The following is a 19290-nucleotide window of genomic DNA, read 5'->3' as shown; positions in this document are numbered from 1 at the left end:
CGGGGTCAGAATGGGGGGCAGAAGGGGGCTAACAGGGGGTGTCATTTATTTTGGGGAGAACTACTTACTGGAAATGTTTGGTGATAAGGGAGGAGTCTGCGATTTCTCGTGGGATTCGGGTCACCATCAGCGTTCTCACCACCTAGGAGAACAAAGGAATGCGATCAGTCAGAGGTGGGCGAGGAGTCCTTGCTCTGTGCCAGGGGCCTGGGGTCCCACCCGCCTTACCTTCTCATCCTCCCGGTAGTGTAATGAGGCGGAGTGATGGCGCATACAGAGGACGGTCATCAGGAAATAGAAGAGAGCCAGGACACTGTGCAGCCAGAGAAACCGATCCCTAAGAGGGGGACAAACACGGCCAATCACAGAGCATTACCGCTCCCCAATGTATGTCTCCTGACTACCCACTGCACCCCAGTGTATATCTGCTGACTACTCACTGCACCCCAATGTATATCTCCTGACTACTCACTGCACCCCAATATATGTCCGCTGACTACTCACAGCCCCCCAATGTATGTCTCCTGACTACTCACAGCACCCCAATGTATGTCTCCTGACTGCTCACTGCACCCCAATGTATGTCTCCTGACTACTCACTGCACCCCAATATATGTCCGCTGACTGCTCACTGCACCCCAATGTATGTCTCCTGACTACTCACTGCACCCCAATATATGTCCGCTGACTGCTCACTGCACCCCAATGTATGTCTCCTGACTACTCACTGCACCCCAATATATGTCCGCTGACTACTCACAGCCCCCCAATGTATGTCTCCTGACTGCTCACTGCACCCCAATGTATGTCTCCTGACTGCTCACTGCACCCCAATGTATGTCTCCTGACTGCTCACTGCACCCCAATGTATGTCTCCTGACTGCTCACTGCACCCCAATGTATGTCTCCTGACTGCTCACTGCACCCCAATGTTACATAGTTACATAGTTACATAGTAGGTGAGGTTGAAAAAAGACACAAGTCCATCAAGTCCAACCTATGTGTGTGATTATGTGTCAGTATTGCATTGTATATCCCTGTATGTTGTGGTCATTCAGGTGCTTATCTAATAGTTTCTTGAAGCTATCAATGCTCCCCGCTGAGACCACCGCCTGTGGAAGGGAATTCCACATCCTTGCCGCTCTTACAGTAAAGAACCCTCTACGTAGTTTAAGATTAAACCTCTTTTCTTCTAATTTTAATGAGTGGCCACGAGTCTTGGTAAACTCTCTTCTGCGAAAAAGTTTTATCCCTATTGAGGGGTCACCAGTCCGGTATTTGTAAATTGAAATCATATCCCCTCTCAAGCGTCTCCTCTCCAGAGAGAATAAGTTCAGTGCTCGCAACCTTTCCTCATAACTAAGATCCTCCAGACCCTTTATTAGCTTTGTTGCCCTTCTTTGAACTCGCTCCATTTCCAGTACATCCTTCCTGAGGACTGGTGCCCAGAACTGGACCGCATACTCTAGGTGCGGCCGGACCAGAGTCTTGTAGAGCGGGAGAATTATCATTTTATCTCTGGAGTTGATCCCCCTTTTAATGCCAATATTCTGTTTGCTTTGTTAGCAGCAGCTTGGCATTGCATGCCATTGCTGAGCCCATCATCTACTAGGACCCCCAGGTCCTTTTCCATCCTAGATTCTCCCAGAGGTTCTCCCCCCAGCGTATAGAATGCATTCATATTTTTGCCACCCAAATGCATTATTTTACATTTTTCTACATTGAACCTCATTTGCCATGTAGTCGCCCACCCCATTAATTTGTTCAGGTCTTTTTGCAAGGTTTCCACGTCCTGCGGAGAAGTTATTGCCCTGCTTAGCTTAGTATCGTCTGCAAATACAGAGATTGAACTGTGTATGTCTGACTACTCACTGCACCCCAATGTATGTCTCCTGACTGCTCACTGCACCCCAAAGGATGTCACCTGAATACTCACTGCACCCTAATTTATAAACACTGACTACTCACTGCACCCCAATATATGTCCGCTGACTACTCACAGCACCCCAATGTATGTCTCCTGACTACTCACAGCACCCCAATGTATGTCTCCTGACTACTCACAGCACCCCAATGTATGTCTCCTGACTGCTCACTGCACCCCAATATATGTCCGCTGACTACTGACAGCACCCCAATGTATGTCTCCTGACTACTCACAGCACCCCAATGTATGTCTCCTGACTGCTCACTGCACCCCAATGTATGTCTCCTGACTGCTCACTGCACCCCAAAGGATGTCACCTGAATACTCACTGCACCCTAATGTATAAACACTGACTACTCACTGAACCCCAGTGTATAAACACAGACTACTCACTGCACCCCAAATTATTTACACTGACTCCTCACTGCACCCCAGTGTATGAACACTGACTACTCACTGCACCCCAATGTATTTACACTGACTATTTACTGCACCCCAATTTATTTACACTGATTACTCACTAAACCCCAGTGTATGAACACTGATTACTCACTGCACCTCAATTTATGAACACTGACTACTTGCTGCACCCCAATGTATGTAAATTGATTATCCACTGCAGCCCAATGTACAGTATGTACACTGAATACCCAGTGCACCCCAATACACGGAGAACTCACTGTGTGGGAACGTTCACAATGGTGGTACGCCCAAACTGAGCCGGACTGTCACCTGCAGATACAGAGGGGAGACTTTTAAGTAGGAATATACAGAGAATAGGGGGGTAAAGCTTAGGAAATGGGGGTCACTCACCCAGCAAATCCCCAGAGAAGTTCACCGGCAGAATGATGGCGACGGAGAAGACACAGATGAGTAAGGTCAGCACTAGAAGATGGCGCTGATAGGACAGGTAAGTGATGGCATCTATTCCACACTTACTCTGAATTTCCTCATCCCTGTAGGGGGACAAGACACCACAACTGAGGGAAATATCACTTACCATTGAAATCTACCTTGAACCTTCTCCCTGCTTATCTGCCCATCCTCCACCAAACCTCCCAAAGTACCCATTCCCCCACCATTAAACTACCCCACCTGTCCACCTCCATCCACCAAACCACCTCAACTGCACATACCCCCTCCACTAAACACCCCCCCAACTGCCCCCACCCCTCCTCCACCACACCTTGTCAACCACATATTCCCCTTCCCCCCACTTGACCAAACCCTCCAACTGCCCATCCCCTCTTCATCATATCTTACCATCTGCCCATTCCCGCTTCACCATACCTCACCAACCACCTTTCCCTCCCTCCATTAAACTTATCAACTGCCTATCTCCTTCCACCATACCTCGCCAACTGCTCATCTCCCTCCACCTACACCCTCCCCTCCAGCTGTCACCCCGACAACAATACCTTCATACCTCACCAACCACTTAACCCCCCTCCCCCCATCACCTTTTTTCCTGTACCATCTTCACTGTGACACCTCACACCCCCCCACCACCCTATATTCCTCATTCTCTAGAATCCTTAACCAAGACAGGTCCTCACTTCATCTGATAAATGGAGCTGAGCCAGGAGCAGAAGCCCTGCAAGAGAGGAACCATGCAATATTATATTATATTATATTATATTATATTATATTATATTTTATTTATATATATATATTTATTATATATGTATAGAGATGCACACACCAAGCACAGCACAGTAGCATACACCACATTTTATACCAATTTACACTATAGGATGGATTGTCTATTTTTGGTTTAGATATTCTGACACCGATAATTTGTTATCTTTTGGTGCATGAGTATTATAATTGCTATTACTATGGAGGTCAAGCACACCAGTTTTCAAAAGCCAAAAAACCCATAAACAATTTAATGATCACAGTAAGGGGTGCAGGAGTGGGGAAGGCGTGAAGGTGTGGGAGAAGGCTGAAGGCACGAGGGGGGAAAGGTGAAGGGAAGAGAGGAAGAAGGGTGAGGGCAGGAGTGGGGAAGGATAAGGGTGCAAGGCCCGTCACTTACCAGGTCTTTATTACTGAGGTCTGGCGGGCTGGTCTCACATGGTGATTTCTCCTTGTCACTCGGCTCCCCGTAGAAGAGAGAGGTGAGGCTGGACCAAAAACATAAGTTTAGTTTGAAATTTGCAAATGGTCAGTAGGCCCTTCACCATGATAGCCACCACCTCAGCCCTATCTCAGAAGCAACCACCACAGCCCCATCCCATCTTCCAACACTCCAGTTCCATCCTGTGTGCCTCCACCTAGGACCCCATCCAAGAAGCTTCCAACTAAATCTGATCCCAGGAGTCTCCACCTAGGCCCCACCCCAGAAGTTTCCACCTAGGCCCCACCCCAGCAGCCTCCACCTTGGCCCCATCCCAGGAGCCTCCACCTAGGCCGCATCCCAGCAGCCTCCACCTAGGCCCCATCCCAGGAGCCTCCACCTAGGCTCCATCCCAGAAGCCTCCACCTAGGCCCCATCCCAGGAGACTCCACCTAGGCTCCATCCCAGAAGCCTCCACCTAGGCTCCATCCCAGGAGCCTCCACCTAGGCTCCATCCCAGAAGCCTCCACCTAGGCCCCATCCCAGGAGCCTCCACCTAGGCTGCATCCCAGCAGCTCCCACTTGAGCCCCATCCCAGCAGCCTCCACCTCAGCCCCATCACATGGACCTTCACAAGGCACAGCAAGGAATCCAACATTGAAATTATCCACGCTCTTGATGTGCGGAGAGGAATCGTGAGGAATTTTAGAATCCACAGAGCTGACAATCTAAAAGTCTCCAAACAGCAGACCAGCAATAAAAGAGATTATCACTGAATTTGTACAGTATAGGGTAAAGCACAGGAGCCCGACACAGTGTCCTACATATGTCATACACCAGAGCAACCCCAGAGCCCTCCACCACAATCAGAGTTACTCATTACTCATATGAGGTCCATCTACGTCGTATGGCAGGGCTGGGGAGAGAGTTCACAAGTCAGTGTAAGAACAGCAAGAATTATATTTACAATGAATGGACCAATAGGGTGAGAGATAGAGACAGAGAGGGGGGATGAGGGTACAAAGGAGGAGGGGGGGGGGGATTGAGGAAGAGCAGAAAGAGGTTAAAGAGAGGAAGGGAGAGACAGAGGAAGATAGAGAAAGAATCTTACCTGTCATTGTCTATAAGCAGAGCAAGACGTCCATAATCCCAAGCTGCCTTCCGCAAGCATGAGAACACCAGGAGCAACAACTGTAAGGGAGTACAGAATAACATTAGACCAGTAAACCAAGCTAACACCAGCATCCCATCCCTTACCAGCGTAGCCTCCAATACCAACGTACCCTCCAATACAAGCGTACCTTCCAATACCAGCGTACCTTCCAATACAAGCGTACCCTCCAATACCAGCGTACCCTCCAATACAAGCGTACCCTCCAATACCAGCGTACCCACCAATACCAGCGTACCCACCAATACCAGCGTACCCCCCAATACAAGCGTACCCTCCTATACCAGCGTACCCTCCAATACCAGCGTACCCTCCAATACAAGCGTACCCTCCAATACCAGCGTACCCTCCAATACAAGCGTACCCTCCAATATAAGCGTGCCCTCCAATACAAGCGTACCCTCCAATACAAGCGTACCCTCCAATACAAGCGTACCCTCCTATATCAGCGTACCCTCCAATACAAGCGTACCCTCCTATACCAGCGTACCCTCCAATACCAATGTACCCTCCAATACAAGCGTACCCTCCATTACCAACGTACCCTCCAATACAAGCGTACCCTCCAATACCAGCGTACCCTCCAATACCAACGTACCCTCTAATATCAGCGTACCCTCTAATACAAGCGTAACGTCCAATACCAGCGTACACTCCAATACCAGCGTACCCTCCAATACAAGCGTACCCTCCATTACCAGCGTACCCTCCAATACAAGCGTACCCTCCAATACAAGCGTACCCTCCAATACAAGCGTACCCTCCAATACCAGCGTACCCTCCAATACAAGCGTACCCTCCAATACATGCGTACCCTCCAATACCAGCGTACCCTCCAATACAAGCGTACCCTCCAATACCAGCGTACCCTCCAATACCAATGTACCCTCCAATACAAGCGTACCCTCCAGTTCCAGCGTACCCTCCAATAGCAGCGTACCCTCTAATACCAGCGTCAGCATACCCTCCTATACAAACGTACCCTTCAATACCAGCGTACTCTCTAATACCAGCGTACCCTCCAATGCCAACATACTCTTTAATACCAGCATACTCTCTAATATCTGCATACCCTCCAATACCAGCATACCCTCCAATATCAGCATACCCTCCAATACCAGCATACCCTCCAATATCAGCATACCCTCCAATATCAGCATACCCTCCAATATCAGCATACCCTCTAATGTCAGCATACCCTCCAATGTCAGCATCAGGGTGGATATTAATCAATGATTTTTAAATAAATAAATTTAAAAAAAAAAGATTTTTTTATTTAAATCTGATTTTTTTTATTTTTATCAAATTTATTTTAATAAAATGCTTTTGGAGTAAAAATCTATCTAAAGATAGTTTTACATTTAAGATACATTAATAATAAACTTTATTCAGCATTAAATGGAGCTTAGTTATGTAACATGAGGTTGTATATTCTGCAATATTTACATTTTTGGTAAACTCATTCAATATATCCAAGCTCTGCAAGCTGACATAACATGCACTGCATTGATGCATTCACACAATTTCACAGTAACCATGAGATAAAACAAAGTTCAGGAATATTTCTTTATCCCATTGTCTTGCAAATCTATGTACACTGCAAACTGTACGATTAAATCGGTTCTGATATCGCTGTTTTACTAACCTGACAGCTTATTATCCTAAATAGGAAACTGGGGGGAGGGGGGACCTCTGGGGGAATCTAGGATGGAAAAGGACCTGGGGGTCCTAGTAGATGATAGGCTCAGCAATGCCAAGCTGCTGCTAACAAAGCAAACAGAATATTGGCATTAAAAAGGGGATCAACTCCAGAGATAAAATGATAATTCTCCCGCTCTACAAGACTCTGGTCCGGCCGCACCTGGAGTATGCTGTCCAGTTCTGGGCACCAGTCCTCAGGAAGGATGTACTGGAAATGGAGCGAGTACAAAGAAGGACAACAAAGCTAATAATGGGTCTGGAGGATCTTAGTTATGAGGAAAGGTTGGGAGCACTGAACTTATTCTCTCTGGAGAAGAGATGCTTGAGAGGGGATATGATTTCAATATACAAATACCGTACTGGTGACCCCACAATAGGGATAAAACTTTTTCGCTGAAGGGAGTTTAACAAGACTCGTGGCCACTCATTAAAATTAGAAGAAAAGAGGTTTATCCTTAAACTACGTAGAGGCTTCTTTACTGTAAGAGCGGCAAGGATGTGGAATTCCCTTCCACAGGCGGTGGTCTCAGCGGGGAGCATCGATAGTTTCAAAAAACTATTAGATAAGCACCTGAATGACTGCAACATACAGGGATATACAATGTAATACTGACACATAATCACACACATGGGTTGGACTTGATGGACTTGTGTCTTCTTTCAACCTCACCTACTATGTGACTATGAAACCTTCATTTTGTTTGTAAATATTAAAGATTCTAACTACCAGCAAGAATAAGTCCTTCTCTTTAAAGAGCACCTGTCATTTCAGATCCATCCTGGCAGCGCCTGTTAGCGGGCATCCACTCACCTGCTGCCGCCACGTCCCTCACCTTGTTGTGTCACTGCCGCATCACCAGCTGTCCCATTAAAGTGAATGGGACTGTCGATAAGTCAACAGCGGGTCAGGGGAGGAGCCTCTGCAGGACAGAGATGACAGTTGCTCTTTAAAAATTATGATTTAAATCAAGTTGATTTAAATCAAGCCTTTTTACTAGTGATTTAAATGAAATCCACCCTGGCCAGCATACCCTCTAATATCTGCATACCCTCTAATATCAGCGTACCCTTCAATACCAACATACTCTCTAATACCAGCGTACCCTCCAATACCAGCGTACCCTCCAATACCAGCGTACCCTCCAATACCAGCGTACCCTCCAATACCATCATACCCTCCAATACCAGCATACCCTCCAATACCAGCATACCCTCCAATACCAGCATACCCTCCAATACCAGCATACCCTCCAATACTAGCACACTCTCTGATACCAGTGTACCCTTTAAATACCAGCATACAATCTAATACCAGTGTGCCCTCCAATGCCAGCATACCCTTTAATACCAGCTTACCCTCCAATACCAGCATACTCTCTAATACCAGCATACACTCCAATACCAGCGTACCCTCCAATACCAGCGTACCCTCTATTACAAGCATACTCTTTAATACCAGCATACTCTACCCTCCAATACCAGCATACTCTCTAATATCAGCATAACCTCTAATACCAGCATACCCTCTAATGCCAGCATATCCTCTAATGCCAGCATACCCTTCAATATCACTATACCCTCTAATACCAGCATACCCTCTAATATCCACATACTCTTTAATATTCACATACCCTCTAATACCAGCGCACCCTCTAATACCAGCATACTCTCTAATACCAGCATACCCTAAAATACCAGCATACAAACTGATACCAGTGTGCCCTCCAATGTCAGCATACCCTCTAATACCAGCTTACCCTCCAATACCAGTATACCCTCTAATACCAGCATACTCTCTAATACCAGCATACTCTCTAATACCAGCACACTCTCTAATACCAGCACACTCTTTAATACCAGCATACCCTTTAATATCCGCATACCCTCTAATACCATCATACTCTCTAATACCAGCATACCCTCCAATACCAGCGTACCCTCTATTACAAGCATACCCTCCAATACCAGTGCACCCTCCAGTACCAGAATACTCGCTGATACCAGTGTACCCTCCAATACCAGCGTACCCTCTAATACCAGCATACTCTCTAATACCAGCGTACCCTCCAATACTAGTATACCCTATGATAGCAGTGTACCCTCTAATACTAGTGTGCATGCTAATACTAGCATACCCTTCAATACCAGCATACCCTCTAACACCAACATACCCTGCAATGCTAGCAAACTCTCTAGTACCAGCATACTCTCTGATACCAGCATATCCTCTAATACCAGTATACCCTCTAATACCAGTGTGCCCTCCAATACAAGCATGTCCCTCTAATAACAGCATACCCTCCAATGCCAGCATACTCTCTGATACCAGTGTACCCTCTAATACCACCGTACATTCCAATACAGCCTACCTTCCAATACCAGCATACTCTCTAATACCAGCGTACCCTCCTATACTAGCATACTCTCTGATACCAGCATACCCTCCAATACCAGCATATCCTCTAATACCAGCGTTCCCTCCAATACCAGCATACCCTCTAATACCAGCGTACATTCCAATACAGCCTAAACTCCAATACCAGCATACTCTCTAATACCAGCTTACCCTCCAATACTAGCATATTCTCTGATACCAATGTACCCTCCAATAGCAGCATAACCTCTAATTCCAGTGTACTCTCCAATACCAGCATACCCTCTAATACCAGCGTACCCTTCTACAGCAGCATACTCTCTAATACCAGGAAAGCCCCTAATAAAGCCTCGTACACACGCTTAGATTTTCAGACGACCGAACGTTCGTTTTTTGTGGCATGTTAGTCTCGTGTAGAACGTGAAGAGGTTACTCACAATACGAAAATTTTCGTACAACAAAATACATCGTCAGAGGTGACGTAATGTGTTGAATAGTTTTGTATGTATTCTTTTGTTTCCAAGCATGCGTAGTCTTGCTCTTTACAATTTTTTTCGTATGAAAATCGTATTAATGAAACGAAAATCGGATGTTGAATTCAAATCCGACAAAAAATCTATAGTCTGCACATCCAGCTTTTGTCTGACGAAAAAAGCAAAATCGGTTGTCGAAAGCACCGTACTAACGAAAACGTCAGACAGCTCGTCGTACGAATTTTTCCATCCAATTTTTGCATCGTGTTTTCGGGCCTTAACATTGTCAAATCCATCTACACTATACTGTGGCAAAGCATATGAGGACACCCCTCCATACAAAGATCATTTAGACAACTATGCGAAGACCCTTTTTATCTCCAGCATGACACAAAGCCAGCTCCATAAAGACCTGGTTTGACCAGTTTGGCTAAGCTCTGACCTCAACCCTACTGAACACTTTTGGGATGAATTGTAATGCTGATTGTGAGGGAGGTCTTCTCATCTAACATCAGTAACTGACCTCACAAATGGTCACAAATTCCCACAAGCACTCAGGCACTCAAACTCCTGTGAAAAAGCTGTTATAGTGGGAACAATGCCATACTAATGTGCATGGACTTGGAATGGGATTTTCAACAAGCTCATATAAGTGTGATGGTTAGAGGTGCACAAACATTTAGCTATATGGTGTATATCAGCAAATACCGAAATACAGTTATTACGAGCATACTCATATAATATCCAAATATCTTAAAATACAGATACACCAGATATATGATATGATAGCAGCAGCCCTTGTAATGTTCCCCCCCCCCCCACCCAAAGAACATTCTACCCACAAGCTGCCCCCCGGTTGGTCCCTCACACAAAACCTCCATACCAGCCAGGCAAGAAAGTTGATGGCGAGAACGGTGGGGACTCCTCCGAATGGCAGGCCCTGAAGCACCGTGCTGTGTGAACGGGCACTGTAACACTGGTCTGTCCCATTTCCTGGAGGCTCCTCCGTCACCAGGGGCTCTATGTTGGTGAATGTCTCAGAGAAGGCATCCATATTGCCACTGTAAAACACACCATATGATGTTATAGGGAGTACCAAGACCAGTAACACACAGAAACTGATGACATTTCAGGATTGCAGACCAGTGAGAGATGATTGGTTGTTATGTGTTTGGACATTCTGAAATAATTAATGTTAGACTGGGACATTTTTCTGTCCTACAACATCTCTCCCCCATTCTTCACAAGGGAGTGGATAGGATGTTCTTGGTGTGTTTAGGGATGAAATCAGGTAAAACAATGGGTAGTCACACAGGGGCTGGGTGAGGGGTGAGAAGGTCACAAACAGCGGGGTATGATGTGCATGAGGAGCTCACAGCTCACAGAGGAGAGGGTATGATCCAGGTGAACAATGAGGAAGTCAGAGGGCAGAGTATGATACGGGCAAGGGATGAGGACATCAAAGAGGGAAGAGTATGAGCCAGGTGAGGAGGTCACAAGGAAAAACATATGATCAGGGTGAGGTTGTCACATAGGAAATGGCATGATCCACGCAAGGTTACAGAAGAACAGAGGAAAGGGTATGTTGGGGTTAAGCAGGTCAATGTGGGAAGGGTATGATCCAGGTGAGAAGGTCACAGAGGAAAATGTATGACCTGGATGAAGAGTGAAGAGGTCACAGAGGGAAGGGTATGATCTGGGTGAAGAGGTCACAGAGGGAAGGGTAATATCTGGGTGAAGTGTGAGGAGGTCACAGAGGGAAGGGTATGATCTGGATGATGAGGTCAGAGTGGAATGGGTATAATCTGGGTGAAGTGTAAGGAGGTCACAGAGGGAAGGGTATGAGCCAGGTGAGATCACAAAGAAAAACATATGATTGGGGTGAGGCGGCCACACAGGGAAGGGTATGATCCACACGAGGAGGTCAAAGAAGCACAAAGCAAACAGAAGAAAGGGTATGCTGGAGTTAAGGTCAATGTGGGAAGGGTATGATCCAGGTGAGGAGGTCACAGAGGAAAATGTATGACCTAGATGAAGAGTGGAGATCACAAAGGAAAGGGTAGAAACTGGATGAGGAGGTCACAAGGGGAAATGTATGATTTGGGTAAGGAGGTCCCAGAGGGAAATGTATGATCTAAATGAGCAGGTCACAGAGGGAAGGGTATGATCCAGATGAGGGGTGAGAAGGTCACATAGGGAAGAATATCATCTGGATGAGAAATGAGGATGTCACAGAGGGAAGGAAGGGTATGATCTAGGTGTGGGGTGAGGAGGTCACAGAGGAAGGGTGTAATCTGGGTGAGGAGATCACAGAGGGAAGAGTATGATGCAGGTGCAGATTGAGGAAGCCACAGAGATAAGGGTGGGGGGGTCACAGAAGAAAGGGTATTATTTGGACAAGGGGAAAGGAGGCCATAAATAAAAAGAATATGATCCGTGAGAGGAGGTCACCCTAGGTATGAGACGGGTGAAGGGTGAGGAGTTTACAGAAGGAATGGAATGATCTGAATGAGGGGTGAGGGATGAGGCATGGGGAGGTCACAAAGGGAAGGATATGATCTGGATAAGACGTGGGGAGAGGGAAGAGTGTGTTTTGGGTAAAGTAGTCACAGAGAGAAGGGTGTGATCCAAGTGTGAGTGACTGGGTCACCGAGAGAAGGATATGACTTGGGTGAGTATGTGACAAAAAGAGGGGTCCATCGAGATGAGGGGGTCACAGGGGGAAGTTTTTGATTTAGGTGAGAAGGTCACCTCAATCTTAAGGAGATGTAACTGACCTGATATGAGTAGAAAGACAGAGCGCTCACTTATAATAACCAATCAGGTGCTATTTATTCTCTATCCTGTGGAGGTCTAACTATATAGGGAACCTGTTTGGTTTTGGTAATCCACACCTACTGTACATTGCTCTTTGAGGCTGATGATTTAGGCATCGGGTGTTTAGAGCTGAAATAAGAAAGTAGTTGATTGTGCTGTATATCATCACAGTGCAAGATATCATTACCTGGTCGCGTTCAGCTGATCAGCTAGGTGGTCTCCTCATGACCTCTGAACTCAGAAGTACCCACAATGCTCTGTTAGAAAAAAGGAAAACAACTGTACATCAGACTACACATACTACACCTCTATATTAACACACAGTACACACTTACTACAACACAAACCACACCCCTTCTACACCACATAGTATTCTCCTCTGTAGGCCCCAATGCATATGACATACTAGTACACCACTCAGTACCCCTAATCCAACATCCCACACTACACTGGTACAACACCCCAATCTACACCACACCATATACTACATCCTACATTACACAGTACAACACCACACTACCTTCCCACTACATGGCTGCTACACCACACCAAACCAATACTACAGCCCACCAGACCAATACAACACCACCGCACCAATACTACAGCCCACCATACCAATACAACACCACCTCACCAATACTACAGCCCAACGCACCAAAAAGATCCCACCACACCAATACTACACCCAACCAAACCAATACTACACCCCAAACAGCATGACTACTACATTCTACCACATCAATGCTATAGCCCACTAATATTGCAACCCAACACACCAATACTACAGACCACTAGGGCTGCAACTAAAGATTATTTTCATAATCGATTAGTTGGCTGATTATTGTTTCGAATAATCAGATAATAACCTTGAAAAAAGTGTGGTGTATAATTTAGTTAATATGTAAAGTTTAAAAAAAAAAAGGCAATTTATTCTTAAATATCTCTATGCAGTGGTAATTAAAAATAACCAACTATATGGTTAGGGAGCAAAATCTCAGTCAATCCTAGCTGCCATTTTCCAGTGCTGTGAACCAGATTGGTCTCCTGACACTTTGCAGTACATGACCCTGCTGGGGCTCACATTATCCAGTCATACACTATATTACCAAAAGTATTGGGACACCTGCCTTTACACGCACATGAACTTTAATGGCATCCCAGTCTTAGTCAGTAGGGTTTAATATTGAGTTGGCCCACCCTTTGCAGTAGGGTTGCACCAATACCAGTTTTTTTAAGACCGAGTACAAGTACCAATACTTTTTTTCAAGTGCTCGCCGATACCGATACTTTTTTTTTAATGTCATATGACCAGAGGCGTAGCTTGAAGCTTGTAGGCCCCGATGCAAAAGCTGACCTGGGCCCCCATCTGCTGCTTTTACAGCGTGCTTGCCCCGTCACTCTGTCTAGGTGAAACTGGACACTCAGAGTGCCCAGGATGGGCCTTGGCGGGCTCCTGCGTATACTGAAGTACCTACACAAGGTGACACAGCGAGCATTTTTCCCCAATGACATGGTGTAATCCGGAGCAGACAACCTCTGAGGAGTGGAGATCTACCTGAATAATATAAAAGTTATCAAAGATCTCCGGGGGTTCAGCATCCTTATTTAAGAAATTAACCGTGTTAGTGGTAAAGCACTGCTCGTTTAAGTGCTGTTTTAGCGGCGCTTTTCGGCCGCTAGCAGGGCGTTTTTAATCCTCAAGTAGGGGTTAAAAGGGGTCTGAGAGAAAGAGTAAAACAAATGACGCTGCAAAAATCTAAACTTAGCCCACCTTAGTGGATACTGTCAGTCAGTAGAGCAATGGACAGAGTCTCCATCATCACATCAGAGCCCCCATTTTTCATCAGAGTCCCCATTTCACACCAGAGCCCCCTCCATCACATCAGAGCCCCCATTATCACATCAGAGCCCCCATTATCACAGCAGAGCCCCCATTATCACAGCAGAGCCCCCTCCATTACATCAGAGCCCCCTCCATCACATCAGAGCCCCCATTATCACATCAGAGCCCCCTCCATCACATAAGAGCCCCCATTATCACATCACAGCCCCCTCCATCATATCAGAGCCCCCATTTCACATCAGAGCCCCGTCCATCACATTAGAGCCCCCATTTCACATCAGAGCCCCCTCTATCACATCAGAGCCCCCATTATAACATCAGAGCTCCATCCATCATCATTCTACGTGCTGATGTAACCGCCTTCATAGCTGCCTTTTCCGTGTGTGCTCAGACTCCACGACACCTTCCAGTGGGCCTCCTACAACCCATACCCAATGGAGAGAGGCCCTGGACCCACCTGTCTATGGATTTCATTATGGAGTTACCCAACTCCCAGGGCAACACAGTTATCCTTATGGTGATTGGCCAGTTCTCGAAAATGTCCCATTGTATTCCACTGAAAAAGTTGCCCACTTCTAAGGAACATGGGCTACCCAAGGTGATTGTCTCGGACAGGGGTAGTCAGTTTGTGTCCCGGTTCTGGCGAGCCTTTTGTGCACAGTTGGGTATTCAGCTTGCTTTTTCCTCTGCGTATCACCCGCAGTCTAATGGGGCCGCAGAACGCGCCAATCAGTCCTTGGAGCAATTCCTACATTGCTATATTTCTGACCATCATAACAACTGGTCAGACCTTTTACCGTAGGCAGAGTTTGCTCACAACAGTGCCTTGAATTCTGCTTCCCGATTGTCCCTGTTTATGGCGAACTATGGTTTTCAACCTTCCATGATGCCTGACTCGTTTGTTCCGCAGTGTATTCCTGCTTTAGAGGAGTATCTCCGTGGTCTTCGTTCCACTTGGACACAAACCCAGGAGGCTTTACGTCATGCTAATGATAAGTACAGACTCCATGCTGACTGTAGACGCCTGCCTGCGCCTTCCTACCAGGTAGGGGACAGGGTCTGGCTGTCATCTCACAACCTCTGACTTCGTGTTCCCTCTCTGAAGTTCGCACCTTGGTTTATTGGGCCTTTCCCTATTCTTCGCAGGATTAACCCAGTGGCTTACACATTAGATCTTCCTCCTAGTATGCGTATCTCGAATGTATTTCATGTCTCCTTATTGAAACCTTTGGTCTGCAACCGCTTTACCACCTCGGTGCCACGTCCTCACCCTGCACAGGTTGAGAACCATGAGGAGTATGAAGTACAGTCCATTGTTGACTCCCGTAGGTTCCGTGGGCGCATACAGTACTTGGTGCATTGGAATGGGTACAGTCCAGAGGAACGCTCTTGGATCCCATCCTCGGACGTACATGCCCCTGTCCTCCTCCGTAATTTCCATAGACGTTTTCCCCTCAAGCCTGGTGGTCCTCCGAGGGGGAGGGTTCATTGAGGAGGGGGTACTGTCAGGGCTGGGCTCAGCCCTTCCTTCTCAAAGCTGGCCACTCAGCTGTCGGCTAATTGCCAGCTCCTTTCTCTCCACAGTGACTCACCTGTTGATGATATCCTGCTTGTCAGTCCTGCCTATTTAAGCCGTCCAGCCCAGATGATATCTGCCTTCGCCTTGGTCACATCTCTAGAGACGCTCTCCTGTGTTCCTGTTAAAGACTTGCTTGGCTGACATTTCTTCTGGCTCTAGATCCTGCTTGCTGTTCTACTACGCTCATCTCTGGCTCCCTGACATTTGGCTTGTCTGACTATCCAATCCGGTTCCTGAACTCTGGCCATGTTTTGACTAGATTTACCTTTTTATTATTATTATTAAACAAGTATGATTTAACTGTACTTCTGTCTCAGTCTGATTAATGGTTTCTGACAGAATGTGTCAGTTTTCAAAGCACAATACAGACTAATGATATAGATGGCACTGATATGCAGCACTGATAGGTGACACTGATTGATGGCCACTGATTTGCAGCAATGATGGCTGATACTGATGGCTGGCACTGATAGGTGGCACTTATGGGCACTGATAGGTGGCATCAATATGTGGCACTGACTGATGGGCACTGATATGCGGCACTGATGGCTGGCACTGATGGGCACTGATAGGTGGCACTTATGGGCACTGGTATGTGGCACTGACTGATGGGCAATGATTTGCAGCACTGACAGGTGGCACTGATGGCTGGCACTGATAGGTGGCACTTATGGGCACTAATAGGAGGCACTTATGGGCAATGATCGGTGTAACTGATTGGTAGGCAGTGGCAGTGAAATGCAGCACTGATAATTGCTGGCAGCCTGGCATGATAACATTAAATCGATCAAGATAAAGAGCAGAGTATACAAGAGCCCATCTTGATACACCCTGCACTCGGCCTCAGAAAGCCTAGTCAGAATGCAGCAGCGGACATCTTGTTACACCTAGTCCATATAATTAGTGAACTATATGGGCTGGGTGTAACAAGATGTCCGCTGCCGCCTTGTAAATGCAGGCTTACTGAGGCTGAGTGCAGGGTGTACCAAGATGAGCATCGCGGTGTACACCCTCTGATGGAGACATGGGCTGTCACTTCCGTTAACGATTCTGACGGTCTGGGTCACCGGTTCTGATGGGCGGCTGCGACAGACAACCCTGCCCCAGCCAGCTTACCTTCCGCCCACTGACTTCCGGGAGCCTCTTAATGCTAAGGTATTCGTGTGAAGCATCAGGGGCATTAGCCCGAGTACAAGTACTCGGGCAAATACTTGATATCAGCACCCATACCGATACTACTATCGGTATCGGTGCAACCCTACTTTGCAGCTATAACAGCTTCAACTCTTCTGGGAAGGCCGTCCACAAGGTTTAGGAGTGTGTCTATGGGAATGTTTGACCATTCTTCCAGAAGCACATTTGTAAGAACTGCAACTAACGATTATTTTCATAAACAATTAATTGGCCGGTTATTTTATCAATAACAGTGGAACCTTGGTTTACGAGTGTTTTGAAAGATGAGCAACTTTCTTTGAAAAATCCTGACTCGGTTTGCGAGTGTTGTCTCGCAAAACGAGCAGGATTTAAGCCAATGGGGCTTGCAGTACTGCATTTGGCCAGAGGTACGGGGGTGCCGGTGACACTCAGAACGGTTCGGAGCCATTCGGAAATATTTGGAATCACTCGGAAATACTCGGAAGCACTCTGAAACACTCGGAAATACTCCGTTCCCGAGTGTTTCCGAGCCTTTCCGAGTTCAGCCGAGCTGTCCCCGTGTATTTCCGAGGCTCTCCGGTGCCCCCCCCCCCCACCTCTGGCCACATGCAGTACTGCATGCAATAGAAGTCAATGCGGAACAAATTATCTTCGTTTCCATTGACTTCTATGGGGAAACTCGCTTTGATATGCGAGTGCTTTGGATTACAAGCATTCTCCTGGAACAGATTATGCTCGTGATCCAAGGTTCCACTGTAATCGGATAATAACCTTAAAAAAAGTGTGGTGTATAATTTAGTTAATATGTAAAGTCTAAAAAAAAAGCAATTAATTCTTAAATATCTCTATGCAGTGGTAAATATAAATAACCAACTATATGGTTAGAGAGCAAAATCCACTCTGAGAATAACAGACAGAAGAGATATACTGTATATACTATTAGAGGGGATATACACTGTATATACTATTAGAAGAGATATACTGTATATACTATTAGAAGAGATATACTGTATATACTATTAGAGGGGATATACACTGTATATACTATTAGAAGAGATATACTGTATATACTATTAGAAGAGACATACTGTATATACTATTAGAGGTTGAGTCTAGTAAATATCATCAGACTCCGAGATCAAATTTAGAGAAAAAAAAAATGAAAGACTTTTTTGGATTTTCAGACAGAACTGTAATATATTATGTATGACAGACTCCCTCGTCATAGGCAGGTGGCTTGATAAAAGCTACCAGCTGTCACTTATGCTGGCCATACAAAAGCAATGTTTTCTTTTAACCACTTCAATACCGGGCCTATTCTGGCACTTCTCTCCTACATGTAAAAATCATCATTTTTTTTTTGCTAGAAAATTACTCAGAACCCCCAAACATTATATATGTTTTTTTAGCAGACACCCTAGGGAATAAAATGGCAGTCATTGCAACTTTTTATCTTGCACGGTATTTGCGCAATAATTTTTCAAACGCCTTTAAAAAAAAAAAAAAAAAAACGGTTTCATGAATTAAAAAATAACAAAACAGTAAAGTTTGCCCAATTTTTTTGTGTAATGTGAAAGATGATGTTACGCCGAGTAAATAGATACCTCACATGTGTGGTTTGAACGGTGTTTACATATGTGGGCGGAACTTACATGTGCGTTCGCTTCTGAACGCAAGCTACCAGGGACAGAGGCATTTTAAATTTTTTTTTTTTTATTTTACTTAGTTTTTTTTTTTTTTTTACACTTCACTTTTTTTTACATTTTTTTTATCACTTTTATTCCTATTACAAAGAATGCAAACATCCCTTGTAATAGGAATCTATTGTGACAGGTCCTCTTTATGGAGAGATGTGGGGTCAATAAGATCCTATGTCTCTCCTCCAGGCTGGAAAGCATGAGATCGAGAAAAAAAATTCACCGATCTCATGCTGACAGCCGCGATCGCGGCTTTGTTTACTTCCGGGAACCCGGACGTCATAACGTCGCGCCCAGGCCTCCGACGGTCATAGAGGTGACTGGTGACCATCTGGTCACCGGAAATCTCTATCATCGTCATCCGGCGCCGTCCGATTCTTTCTCTGGGCCCCCGATGGCACGGGTGAGCCCGGAGGAGCACCGGATGGCGGCAGGAGGGGGAGGGGGTATGTCCCCTACCGTCGCCTATAAGAACGATCAAGCGGCGGAACTGC

At 46.0% G+C, this 19290-nt stretch overlaps 1 protein-coding gene across 2 annotated transcripts in view; it reads right to left on the bottom strand.

Annotated features, from left to right (window-relative positions):
* Positions 1-19290, bottom strand: part of TMEM63C (transmembrane protein 63C) — a 45905-nt gene that overhangs the window by 20474 nt on the left and 6141 nt on the right. Inside the window, exons 2-11 of one of the 2 annotated variants that reach the window (XM_073610858.1) lie at positions 12710-12779; positions 10589-10766; positions 5098-5177; positions 4870-4902; positions 3966-4053; positions 3484-3521; positions 2741-2883; positions 2608-2659; positions 229-337; positions 69-142 (exon numbers count right to left, since the gene is read on the bottom strand). In XM_073610858.1, coding sequence (XP_073466959.1) covers positions 69-142; positions 229-337; positions 2608-2659; positions 2741-2883; positions 3484-3521; positions 3966-4053; positions 4870-4902; positions 5098-5177; positions 10589-10759 — 788 coding nt within the window. In that variant the 5' untranslated portion in view covers positions 10760-10766; positions 12710-12779. The remainder of the gene's footprint in view (positions 1-68; positions 143-228; positions 338-2607; positions 2660-2740; positions 2884-3483; positions 3522-3965; positions 4054-4869; positions 4903-5097; positions 5178-10588; positions 10767-12709; positions 12780-19290) is intronic. The other variant, XM_073610859.1, reaches the window with a different exon arrangement.

Source organism: Aquarana catesbeiana, linkage group LG13, assembly GCF_042186555.1.
Source record: "Aquarana catesbeiana isolate 2022-GZ linkage group LG13, ASM4218655v1, whole genome shotgun sequence".
Lineage (NCBI taxonomy): Eukaryota > Metazoa > Chordata > Amphibia > Anura > Ranidae > Aquarana > Aquarana catesbeiana.
Note: the sequence above shows the minus strand (reverse complement) of the source record. Positions and strands in the feature narration are given on the sequence as shown.